The sequence below is a fragment of the Grampus griseus genome, assembly GCF_964374135.1.
Source record: "Grampus griseus genome assembly, chromosome: 4".
NCBI classification, from domain to species: domain Eukaryota; kingdom Metazoa; phylum Chordata; class Mammalia; order Artiodactyla; family Delphinidae; genus Grampus; species Grampus griseus.
This window is the reverse complement of record NC_138997.1, coordinates 78,309,797-78,323,631: the sequence shown is the minus strand read 5'-3', so window position 1 is coordinate 78,323,631 and position 13,835 is coordinate 78,309,797. Positions and strand designations below refer to the sequence as shown.

Below are 13,835 nucleotides of genomic sequence, written 5' to 3'. Positions count from 1 at the left end.
GGACTTCCCTGGTGGTCCATTGGCTAAGACTCTGCGCTCCCAATGCAGGGGGCCCAGGTTCGATCCCTGGTCAGGGAACTAGATCCCACATGTTGCAACTAAAGATCCCACACGTGGCAACAAAGATCCCACGTGCTGCAACTAAGACCTGGAGCAGCCAAATAAATATTTTTTTAAAAAGATGTTTTTCATCGTTAATGAAATTCCTTAAGGTTTTTCACAGTCTGGCTTCTGCCTGTCTTTCCAACCTCATTGCTTTTTGCAGCTGCTGTTCTAACTATACCATACTGCTAGTGCATACTTTCCAGGCTCTCTTGACTTTACTCATGCTATTTCTTTCATCTAGTCCCTTTTCATCATCTATCTGGAAAATTCACCGTATTCAAACCTTGTTTAGATACTATATCCTCTGTGAGTTCTTTCTGGATCTCATGAGCAAAAGTAATCTCATGTTTTTGTTTCCAGAGTTATTATTTAGTACATTAAAATAGTTAGGAGCCTTGGGGTCTGGAGTCAGGCCTGGAATCTATCCTGGCTCCATCACTTACTAGCTGTGTGACTTTGGACAGGTTAATTTCTTTAACCTTCATTTTTCCTATATGTAAAATGGAAATAATTGGGTTATTATGAGGATTTTAAAACACACACTTCCCGTGAACCCCCTTACTTATTATTAGCATAGTACTTGACACAAGAGTAACCGCTCAATATATGTTAACTGGTTATTATTATTAGCTATAATGCTTTTTTTTTTGGCTGTGCCAGGTCTTAGTTGTGGCAGGCAGCCTCCTTAGTTACGGCTCATGGGTTCCTTAGTTGTGGCATGCAAACTCTTAGTTGTGTTGCGGCATGCATGTGGGATCTAGTTCCCTGACCAGGGATCAAACCCAGGCCCCCTGCGGTGGGAGCGTGGAGTCTTAACTACTGGACCATCAGGGAAGTCCCTATTAGCTATAATGCTTTTGCTCGTAGAGGTTATTCATACACTTTTCTCTCTGGCTAAATTGAGTCCCTCAGGGTAAGGAGCAGAGTCTTATTTAATAATCATAGCTCTACTTTCTAGCACAGTGCTAGATCAAGACTATACGGATTGTTACTAGAACATATAAAATAAGTTAATATCAGTTTAGTCTTTCAATTATTATTATTGCTTTGCAGTGATTTTCACCACAAATGAGCATATTTCCAGTGCTTTGCAGTGCTTGGCACATACTAGATTCTTAATCCATTATTGTATTAATGAACATATAGACAAAACTCAGGGAGGCTGGACTACTTACTATATATTTTATAGTGTATAACTGGCCTGTTCATCTATTGATCTTATGTTTTTCCCTCTGTAAATATTTCTCTTGCTAGTATGCTACAATGAAATAGTTTGACCAAATGTTTTCATTGGCTTTAGTGACCAAAAGGAATAAAAGGAAACAGAAAATTGTCTTTTGCTATTAATAACGTAGCGGTGATTTTTTTCCTTCCAGAAACGAAATCCTGAAGTTCGACATGTAGATCTGGAGATATTATAGACTTGATGGAATGAATCACCTTGGAGGGAGTCTTGGAAACAAGTTTGCCAAGACTGCTTTCCCACACTGAAGGAGTCAATGCCATTCAGAAGCCGTTTTTTTTTTTTTTTTAAGATGGAGGAAATATTTATGTAAAGAGCAATTCAACAGTCCACAGAACTAAAACAACTTCTTCTAAGAGACATATTACAAGTTGAATCAATTTGAAAATCGTGTTTTTATGTTTCAGCAGGAAACATTTTGGTTACTTAAATTGTTCATAATTTCTTATTTTAGCCTGTCATTGTGTATTGTACCTTATAATCATGTTTCCTTTCTTCACATTGGTAAAAAATAAGCAGCATCTGTAAGATTATGATTTTTAATTTTATTGCCAGTGAAGATTTCACTCCGTCAAAACCTGTCAATCTTGAACATTCTGGCTAAATCTTGGTTTGCGGTTTTTAAAACAGTCACTCCATTTCAAAGTCTGTCTTTCCTTATAGAATGTAGACATTATTTTAACGTACCTTGTGTTTTTTGCCCTGAGCACGAAGAGGAACACTTTCCAAACCTAGTTATCCATAAACGTTCATTCCAGAAAGGGCTTTGTTACTGAATGGAAGGAAGAGATTTCAGTACACTCTTTTTAGGTCATGCTACTTGCCATTTTGTAAAATTTCTTTTCTCTTCTTTGCTTTTTTTTTCCTTATTTAGTTTAAGTTTCCTAGTGATAGGAAATATAAAATAGCCCTAGATATTTCCATGGGCCAGTGTGATGACTGGTTTTTTGTTTTTGTTTTTTAACTGGCTTCAGTCCCATAATGTGTATTTACTAGGAGATAATGCATTTATAAGCATTTTAACATGTAAAGTGGACTAGAAATATTTATAATTTCACAGAAAAGACAGCATTTTATTTTTAATTTATTTTAAAAGAGGCACTGCTTGTGTAAATCTGAACTGTGGGATAGTTCTTTCTTTGAGAGATAGAGAAGTAAACCTCTTATGCAGAAACTTGTGGCCATGACTTTTGTATAATATCATAAGACAGTAGTGTGTCTCTAACATGAGTTTCTTGCAGTTACAAATGGGCATTTAGCATACTGTATGATTATAATATTATGTGATAAGTAGCTTTCTAATGATCATAAGGTATCAAGATGAAAAAACATGCAATTCAGTAATTGAAAATTTAGTGCAAAGCTACAGCTGTGTCTCCATTCATCAAAAGAATTCATATGCACTTTAAATTGTTCAGGTACCAGTGAGCATTGTCCATGCAAGAGTGGTAGCTGGGTGAATAATCTCTTTGCTGGGTAAGTGAGTGCTTAAGAACCTAGGTCAGTGTCTAAAAACTTACTTAGATTGAAGTTTATGAGTTATAGCAAGTTATAATGCTGGAAACAAAAAATAAACATTTGATTAAAGGGTTTGTAATAGTAATTTTTTGATTCAGAACTGTTATTTACTGGAAAATTGTGAAAATTTACATTGGTGTACACTTTTTACCACTACAAATCATTTTGTGTGCTGTACATTTTAAGTGAAATAACATTCCAATTTTATTTTTTAAGATATGAAATTGTTTTATACATATATATGTACATACACGCACACAATTTGGGTTTTTTTTTGTTTTTTTTGTTTTTTTTTTTTTGCGATACGCGGGCCTCTCACTGTTGTGGCCTCTCCCGTAGCGGAACACAGGCTCCGGACGCTCAGGCTCCGCGGCCATGGCTCATGGGCCCAGCCACTCCGCGGCATGTGGGATCTTCCCGGACCGGGGCACGAACCTGTGTCCCCTGCATGGCAGGCGGATTGTCAACCACTGTGCCACCAGGGAAGCCCAATTTGTTCTTATGGTTTCAAATTCTTCACTCCTACTTTTTAAAAAACTTTTTTACCCATTATAATTAACTCTACTTTCTGTGTCTTCCTCCTTCCCCTTTCCCACCTGCCATTTTGTTTATTCCATGTCAGTGTGCCATGTGGGAAGGTACCAAATTATATCCAATTTCCTCCTAGTAAAATTACTCTAAAAATTTTCACATAGACAAGAATATTAACTCATTTTAAAAAAAACCCAAAAGCTGATGTGCGGTAGTTTTCCAAATGGTAGATTTTTTTAAAGGACTCCCTGAAAGAGGCCAATTCCTGATATTTCTTTGGGTTTTCTAACCTTATTTTGATTGAAGTCATACCTATTCTTAAATAAAAATTGAAGGCTTATGTTTCTGTCCTTTCACTGCAGTTCTGTTCTGCACTGATACCTTAAAGTTTGTTTAAGTGAAATTTGACATAAAGAAGTACAGCCTATCTAGGAATTTAATGTATGACATCACTGGTCCGTTTTTTTTTTTTCCCCTTCCTTTTAAACTAGAGTCAAGTTTGAATTTTGAAACCAGGGAATTTGGTCCCCTTTCTTTAAAAATAAGATAATATCTAGTTGTTCAGGTTTCTTATTTTTGTTTTTTTTCCAAATTATACTTCTTACTTTGTCTTACCCTTATGCGTAGTGTTCGAATATTTAAGCATATAAATCTTAATATTTTTAAGGAAGATAGCTTCTGTAGTAGAATAATTGCAAAAGTAATGTTGGACAGAGAAGAGGTCAGTCAAGGCCATGACTCCTGTTTGTATTAAGCTGAAATCTGGAAACCAGCAAAGGTGAAGTATATTTGTTTTCAGCTCTGGCTGTAAGTAACAGGGCCCAAACTGGAAGCTGGCACATTTTTTAGACCATGGCAGATGGGGGATGAGGGGTGGAGATCTATTTTTAAGTGGACCATGTTGGTGGCCAGTAAGTAGTATTCAGTTCCAAAGAGGGAGATTCCTGAACATATACTGAGGAAACTGTAAGATAGAATCAGATTGGAAATTTTTCAGGTTTTTTCAAAAACAAAGTTAATATCTGCATACATCCTCCTACACACCAAATAACCCAGAACGACAAAAGGGCATTAGGCTTGAATTTTGGGTGTATGATTTTAGTGTTACCTTAATTATCCTGTACTTTGGACAATGGTTTTTGCTAAAATTATATCATATAAAGGAAGCGGCTTAAGTTTTAAATGTGATAACTTTGGGGTAGAATGCTAGGAACTACAGAAAATTGCACAGGCATTTGGAATTTATACTGTTGTTCTTAGATGCATTTGTCAAGCTTTGGCATTTCCTTTAAATGTGATGACCCCCAATTTGCCAAACTGTCAGAAGTCAGTGAAGCAAAGAATTGAATATAAAATGTTGATTCAAAGATTGTCCCCCCTAAATCCCTCATCCTGGTCTCTGAAATGGAAGTTGGGAAGGCAGTTATATAGAAGATTGGTCTGGCAGCCTTTATATTTGCATTTAAGTTTACTAGCATCCCTAATCTTGGTTTTATGGAAAAGAGAAAATTTTTGTTTCTGTTACATTGTATTTCATCTGTCTGATTTCTGTGGCAGGTTAAGATTTTCCTGGTCCATCAGGGTGCATTTTTCCTTAATAAATGCTGTATGTAAATAAGAGCAGTTCACTTCTTAGTTTGGGATATTTTCTGCTGATAAATGTTTGTTAAACACTTCTTTACCTCACGTGCTAACCTTTAAAAATCATGCCTTTGTTTTTGAACAGAATTTATTATTCCTTGAGTATGCTTGTTAGTTTGTGGGTGTCCTCATTTTACAAAACCAAGGTATAAAAACTTAATTGTTTTATGATCCACTTTAAGTATAGAGAGAACTATTATTAATATACCATTAGGATGTCATGTAGGTTGGTAAAGTGCAAATTCAAAAAGTTATATCCCTTAGTGACACAGTATATGATTACACTTTGACAAAATAAGATTATTTAAACATGTTAGTTGGATTATTTCTTTTGGGACTGTGTCTATATAGTATAGTATATTTGGGGAAAAAATACAAAATTAAAAACACCGAAATGTAGAACCTAGAGCCAGCCTGCGGAGGGATCCAGGTTGAATTCTATACTAATCCTGTAGGAATTGCAACTGTGTTTTCTTTTTCACAAGAAACTAAACCAAAGTAATTTGGTATTTTGAGAGGGCATATTTCCCACCCCAAAATCAAAATGTATTGAAAATAGAAGCACTGTAGTTTAGAATTTGTGTAGCAAAATACAGAATTGTGTCTGTGTCTTTAAGGGCTTGTAGAGGTTTTAAAATAGACTTAAAAGTAAAAAAAAAAAAAAAAAATTGTATATAATAGCTATCAACAGGATAATTTGACCTGTTTATGCCAGGTACCATTTTATATGTACAAGCATTCCTCAGAAATACTGCAGGCTCGGTCCCAGACCACTGCAATAAAGCAAAGATCAAAGCCAGTCACACAAATCTTTTGGTTTTCTAGTGCATATAAAAGTTATGTTTAGGGCTTCCCTGGTGGCGCAGTGGTAGAGAGTCCGCCTGCCGATGCAGGGGACACGGGTTCGTGCCCCGGTCTGGGAGGATCCCGCATGCCGCGGAGCGGCTGGGCCCGTGAGCCATGGCCGCTAAGCCTGAGCGTCCGGAGCCTGTGCTCCGCAAGGGGAGAGGCCACAACAGTGAGAGGCCCGCGTACCGCAAAAAAAAAAAAGTTATGTTTACACAGTACTGTATGTAGTCTATTAAGTGTGTAATAGCATTATGCCTAAAAGCACAATGTACATACCTTAATTTAAAAGTACTTTATTGCTAAAAAATGCTAACCATCATCTGGGCCTTTTGAGGGGCTCTTTGCTGGTGGAGCGTCTCGTCTCCATGTTGGTGGCTGTTGAAGGCTGGGGTTGCTGTGGCAATTTCTTAGGATAATGAAGTTTACCGCATCATGTGACTTCCTGTTGCGAATGGTTTCTCTGTAGTGTGCAATGCCATTTGATAGCATTTTACCCACAGCAGAACTTTCAAAATTGGGGTCAATCCTCTCAAACCCGGCCCTGCTTTATCAACTAAGTTTACATAGTATTTTCAGTCCTCTGTTGTCATTTCAATAATCTTCACAGCATCTTCACCAGGAGTCAATTCCATCTCGAGAAACCACTTTCTCTGCTCATTCATAAGCAACTTCTCATCTGTTAAAGTTTTACCATGAGACTGCAGCAATTCAGTCACATCTTTAGGCTCCACTTTGAATTCGAGTTTTCTTGCTGTTTCCTCCACTGAAGTCTTGAATCCCTCAAAGTCATCTACGAGGGTTGGAATCAACTTCTTCCAAAGTACTGTTAATATTGATAATTTGTCTTCTTCCCGTGAGCCACTGAAGTTCTTTTTTTTTCTTTTATTTTTGGCTGCGTTGGGTCTTTGTTGCCGCACACGGGTTTCTCTAGTAGTGGCGAGCGGGGGCTACTCTTCGTTGCGGTGCACGGGCTTCTCATCGTGGTGGCTTCTCGTTGCAGAGCATGGGCTCTAGGTGCGTGCAGGCTTCAGTAGTTGCAGCGCACAGGCTCAGTAATTGTGGCACATGGGCTTAGTTGCTCCGCGGCATGTGGGATCTTCCCGGGCCGGGGCTCAAACCCGTGTCCCCTGCACTGGCAGGCGGATTCTTAACCACTGCGCCACCAGGGAAGTCCAAACCACTCATGTTCTTAATGGTATCTAGAATGGTGAATCCTTTCCAGAAGGTTTTCAGTTGACTGTACCCAGATCCATCAGAGGAATCACTGTGGCTTTATGAAATGTATTTCTTAAATTGAAATTACTCCTCGATTCATGGACTGCAGGATGGATATTGTATTGGCGGCATGAAAACATTCATCTTGTGATACATCTCCATCAGAGCTCTTGGGTGACTAGGTGCATTGTCAATAAGCAGTAATATTTTGCAAGGAACCTTTTTTTTGAGCCATGGGTCTCAACAGTTGGTTTAAGATATTCAGTAAATCTTGTAAACAGATATGCTGTCATCTAGGGCTTTGTTCTTGCATTTATAGAGCATAAGCAGAGTAGATTGAGCCTAACTTTTAAGGACCCTAGGACTTTGGGAATGGTAAATGGGCATTAGCCCCTAACAAAAGAGTCAGTCTGTCCTTTGAAGCCTTTAAAAAAAAAAAATTATTTATTTTGGCTGCGCTGGGTCTCAGTTGCGGCATGCGGGATCTTTGTTGCGGCATGAACCTGGGCCCCCTGCATTGGGAGCGTGGAGTCTTACCCGCTGGACCACCAGGGAAGTCCCTCCTTCGAAGCTTTAAAGCCAGGCACTGACTTCTCTCTAGCTATGAAAGTCCTACATGGCATCTTGCTTAATGTAGCCACTTTCATTTATTATCTGAGCCAGATCTTCTGGGTAACTTGCTGCAGCTTCTACATCAGCACTTGCTGCTTCACCTTGCAGTTTATGTTGTGGAAACGGCTTCTTACCTTAAACCTCATGAACCAGCCTCTGCTAGCTTCAGACTCTTCTGCAGTTGCCTTGCCTCTCAGCCTTCACAGAACTGAAGAGAGTTAGGGCCTGGCTCTGGATTAGGCTTTGGCTTAAGGGAATGTTGTGGCTTGTTTGTCTTCTATCCAGACCACTACAACTTTGTCCGTATCAGCCATAAGACCGTTTTGCTTTCTTATCATTCATGTTTTCACTGGAGTACCACTTCTAATTTCCTTCAAGAGCTTTTCCTTTGCATCTACAACCTGGCTGTTTGGTGCAAGAGGCCTAGCTTTTGTCCGGTTTTGAGACACCTTCCTCACTAAGCTTAATCATTTCTAGCTTTTGATTTAAAGTGAGAGAATGTGCACCTCTTCCTTTCACTTGAATGCTTGAGGCCATTGTAGGCTTATTCACTGGCCTAATTTCTACACTGTTGTGTCGGATGACAGGGAGGCCTGAGGGGTGGCAGATGGGGGAATGGCTGGTTAGAGCAGTCAGAACACACACAACATTTATCCACTGTTTGCCATCTTACATGGGCACACCGTGCCTCGTGCCTCAAAACAGTTAAAACAGTAACCTCAAAGATCACTGATCACAGATCACCGTAACAAATATAATAATAATGAAAACGTCTGAGATACGCAAGAATTACCAAAATGACACAGACACAAAGCGAGTGGATGCTATTGGAACAATGGTGCTGATAGACTTGCTCGGTGCAGGGTTGCCACAAACCCTCAATCTGTAAGAAACAATATCTGTGAAGGCAGTAAAGCAAAGCACAATAAAACAAGGTATGCCTGTTCTAACCCATTTAATCCTTACAAAGAGCCAGTGAAGAGGGAATTATTACTCATTTTTTTTTGCAGATGAGGAAACTGAGATACAGTAGTTACATGTGTCTGAGGACACTCAGCTGATAAGGGGCGGAGTCAGGATTTGAACTCACATAGTCTGGTTCTCTACAAGTCACTGCTAAGCAGAAGAGCCCAAGAAAGCTAACACTGTATAGAAAGTGGAGACAAAATTTTCATTTTGGTATAAAATGAGAAAATGAATTAATATTCAGTGGACAGAATAACTAGCTGGATCTAACTTGAACTGCCTGGAACAAGGGAGTTGGTGGGGTCGGGTGGCGAGTGGGACACTGACATTGTGTGGAAGCTGAGGAATTGTGTGTCACCTCGAGATTTATTTTCAAGCATTACTTAAAGGCCACCTTAGAGACAGATCCAGAAAACGGTATTTAGTTCACTTGCCAGTCATTGATTTGAACCATGCAGGAAAGAAATTTAGGGAAAGTTACAGAAATTAGCATTAACCAAAAATTTTTTAAAAATTTTAAACTTATATTTGAATAGACAAAACATATGACCCAAAATTAAGAATGTTCAAACAGATATATAGGGTGGCAGAAAAACAGAAACATAGGTCAATGGAACAAGATAGAAAGCCCAGAGATAAATCCACGCACCTACGGTCAACTAATCTATGACAAAGGAGGCAAGGATATACAATGGAGAAAAGACAGTCTCTTCAATAAGTGGTGCTGGGAAAACTGGACAGCTACATGTAAAAGAATGAAATTAGAACACTCCCTAACACCATACACAAAAATAAACTCAAAGTGGATTAGAGACCTAAATGTAAGACCAGACACCATAAAACTCTTAGAGGAAAACATAGGAAGAGCACTCTTTGACATAAATCACAGCAAGATCTTTTTTGATCCACTTCCTAGAGTAATGGAAATAAAAGCAAAAATAAACAAATGGGACCTAATGAAACTTAAAAGCTATTGCACAGCAAAGGAAACCATAAACAAGACGAAAAGACAGCCCTCGAAATGGGAGAAAATATTTGCAAACGAACCAACGGACAAAGGATTAATCTCCAAAATACATAAACAGCTCATGCAGCTCAATATTAAAAAAAACAAACAACCCAATCCAAAAATGGGCAGAAGACCTAAATAGACATTTCTCCAAAGAAGACATACAGATGGCCAAGAAGCACATGAAATCTGCTTGACATCACTAATTATTAGAGAAATGCAAATCAAAACTACCATGAGGTATCACCTCACACCAGTTAGAATGGGCATCATCAGAAAATCTACAAGCAACAAATGCTGGAGAGGGTGTGGAGAAAAGGGAACCCTCTTGTACTATTGGTGGGAATGTAAATTGACACAGCCACTCTGGAGAACAGTATGGAGGTTCCTTAAAAAACTAAGAATAGAATTACCATATGACCCAGCAATCCCACTACTGGGCATATACCCAGAGAAAACCATAATTCAAAAAGACACATGCACCCCAATGTTCATTGCAGCACTATTTACAATAGCCAGGTCATGGAAGCAACCTAAATACCCATCGACAGACGAATGGATAAAGAAGAAGTGGTACATACATACAATGGAATATTACTCAGCCATAAAAAGGAACGAAATTGGGTCATTTGTTGAGACGTGGATGGATCTAGAGACTGTCATACAGAGTGAAGTAAGTCAGAAAGAGATAAACAAATATCGTAAATTAACGCATATATGTGGAACCTAGAAAAATGGTACAGGTGAACCGGTTTGCAGGACAGAAATTGAGACACAGATGTACAGAACAAACATATGGACAACAAGGTGGGAAAGAAGCAGGGAGTGGTGGTGGTGTGATGAATTGGGCTATTGGGATTGACATGTATACACTGATGTGTGTAAAATGGATGACTAATAAGAAACTGCTGTATAAAAAAATAAAATTAAAAAAAAACTGGGCTTCCCTGGTGGCTCAGTGGTTGAGAGTCCGCCTGCCGATGCAGGGGATGCGGGTTCGTGCCCCGGTCCGGGAAGATCCCACATGCCGCGGAGCGGCTAGGCCCGTGAGTCATGGCCGCTGAGGCTGCGCATCCGGAGCCTGTGCTCCGCAGTGGGAGAGGCCACAGCAGTGAGAGGCCCGCGTACCGCAAAAAAAACAAAAAACAAAAAACAAAAAACCCAAATATATAGGGAATATTCTCTTTCTCAACTCTGACCCCTAGCTACCCATTCTTTTCCCAGAGGCAGCTAATGTTACAGTCTTGTGACGTATCCTTATTGATACTTGATGTATATATGCACACACACACATATATACAAGATTATAGTATATATTTCCTCTTCTACACAGATGGTAAAATACTTACACGTTAATGAATCTTATAATTTAAAAAGTACGCAGCCAATAGGACTTCCCTGGTGGTCCAGTGGTTAAGACTCTGCACTCCCAATGCAGGGGGCCTGGGTTCCATCCCTGGTCGGGGAACTAGATCCTGAGTGCCGAAACTAAGAGCCTGCATGTGGCAATGAAGATCCCAAGTGCCACAACTAAGACCCAGTGCAGCCAAATAAATAAATATTTTTTTAAAAGTTAAAATCATGTGATAAAGAAAAAAAAGTATGTGGCCAGGGGCTTCCCTGGTAGTGCAGTGGTTGAGAGTCCTCCTGCCGATGCAGGGGACACGGGTTCGTGCCCTGGCACGGGAAGATCCCATATGCCACAGAGCGGCTGGGTCTGTAAGCCAGGGACGCTGAGCCTTCGCATAAGTTTAAAAAAAAGTATGCTGCCAATTTTCAAAGTTTTGTGTTCACTGAAAATTATTGTATCGAGGATGTAACACAATATAGTGCTGTGCTTTACCATATGGTGGCCATTTGTGACTATTTACGTTTAAATTAATTAAATAAAATAAAAAATTCAGTTCCCCAGTTGCATTAGCCACATTTTCTTGTGTTCAATAGCTATGTGTGGTTACTGGCTACCATGTTGTACAATGCAGATATAGACCATTTCCATTATCACAGAAGGTTCTTTCAGACAGTACTAAAGATATATTGATATATAATTAGTTATTGGGCTATAACTTAAGGCTACCAACTAGTTAGCATTACTTTGAACAAGTAAATTTCTCATCTTCAAAATAGTTTGAACTTCATCTCTCATTCAAATGCACAGTCAACGTTCTGAACATTAGGGAAGAAAACCCTAAAAAAGTGTCCCTCACAACCCTCTATAAAATAGCAAACCCTATCCATTTCTCTCCATTTCCTATACAATATAGGAATACAATATACAACCCCTTAGCAAGAACTACTGGCTCTACCTCCAGAATATATTTGGAATCCATTTCTCCTCATCTCAGTTATTATCTTAATGTTAGCTATCATCATATCGTGCTTGAATTTTCAAAATAGCCTCTTAAGTGATTTCCCCCTAATAGCTCACACATTCTATTTCAACACAGCAGCTTGTGATTTTTTGAAAACATGTCAGATCATGTCCCTTCTCTTCTCAAAGCCCTCCCTGTGGTTTCTCATCTCACACAGAATAACATCATCTGTTCTGAGGAAGCATACAAGTTCTCCATGATGAGTTTCTCCACTATCTCTTGGACCCCATTTTCTACTATTCTCTCCCTCACTGTTCCAGCCAGACTGGCCTCCTTTCTGCTTTTCATACATCCTAAGCATGCTATCAACCCAGAGCCTTTGTACTGTCTGAAATACTCTTCCCGCCACATACCTGCACAGCACGCTGCTTTACTTCTTTAAATGTCTGTTGAAATGACACCGTATCAGTGAGCTCTTTCCTCACCACCCTTTATAAAATAGCAAACCCTCTCCATTTCTCTCCTTACCCCCTAATATTTCATTGCTTTGTTTTTGACTATAGCATTTATTACCTGCATACTATAATTTTATTCTTCTTTATTATCTATCTCCACTAGAATGTAACATCCATTAGAGCTGGATCTCCAGAAACTAGAATGGCATCTGACACATAGTAGGCATTCAATAAATATATGTTGATAAGTGAATATTTATGTATGATGCTGTCTCTAGAAGTATAAAGATAAAAAAGACCTAGACTTGGGATTTCCCTGGCGGTCCAGTGGTGAGGACTCCGTGCTTTCACTGCCAAGGGTGTGAGTTCGATCCCTGGCTGGGGAACTAAGATCCTGCACACCACATGGCAGGGCCAATAAAAAAAAGACATAGACACTCACAGTCTAGTTAATTGACAAAGAAGAAGCCCATACAAATAATTGCAATACAGTGTAATAATGTGCTTATCCAAAAACAGTTAAGTGGAGTAATATTAATCTTCATCAAAAGTAGGTTTGTGAGATAGGTCATGCTGATATGTTGCTCATGGGAGTGTGAAATGGGGCCTCCTCTCTGGAGGGTACTTTTCTAGTAGGTATCAAGAGTGGAAAATGTTCACACCTTTTGACCCAGTCATTTCACTTGTAGGAATGCAATCTAAGGAAATGGCATTGCTCTAGTATAAAAACATTTGAAAAAAATTAGGTAAATAGTTAAACAAAGTATGGCGTATTTGTAAGATAGACAGATCATAATGCAGTCTTTGGAATCATTTTTGGCAGAATACTTAATAAGATGACAAAATGCTTATGATAGAGAAAAACCTAAGAATACGCACCTATCACTTTAAGTTGTTACTGTTAAAGGTTGAGATTGGGGTGGGAGACGTCCTTTACTTTTCATTATTAATACAAAAATATTTTATGATCAAGAATTAGTTTTGCCAACTTTAGAAATGCTTGACTAATTTTTTAGTGGAAAAATAAAAATAGGACCCTAGTATATTAAGAATAATTTCAATTTTATGTACATAGAAAAAGGCCTAAAAGGAAATACACACACTAAATAGTAACAATGCTCATACATGATTTTTTTTTTTTTTTGATCATTTAGAGATTTCCTATGATGAACTTGTCTTTTAAAATTTGTTTTTAATTTTTGGCTGTGTTGGGTCTTTGTTGCTGCGTGCAGGCTTTCTCTAGTTGCGGCGAGCGGGGGCTACTCTTCGTTGTGGTGCACGGGCTTCTCATTGCGGTGGCTTCTCTTGTTGCGGAGCACGGGCTCTAGGCGCGCGGGCTCAGTAGTTGTGGTGCACGGGCTTCATTACTCAGTGGCATG

The 13,835-nt window shown here is 39.0% G+C and overlaps 1 protein-coding gene across 2 annotated transcripts in view; it reads left to right on the top strand.

The window, feature by feature from the left end:
- The window catches only part of SLC30A9 (solute carrier family 30 member 9), a 68,111-nt gene extending 65,100 nt beyond the window's left edge, over positions 1-3,011 (top strand). For both annotated transcript variants that reach the window (XM_082653657.1, XM_082653656.1), the window contains one exon: positions 1,482-3,011. In XM_082653657.1, coding sequence (XP_082509783.1) covers positions 1,482-1,526 — 45 coding nt within the window. In that variant the 3' untranslated portion in view covers positions 1,527-3,011. The remainder of the gene's footprint in view (positions 1-1,481) is intronic.
- The last annotated feature ends 10,824 nt before the right edge of the window (positions 3,012-13,835 follow it).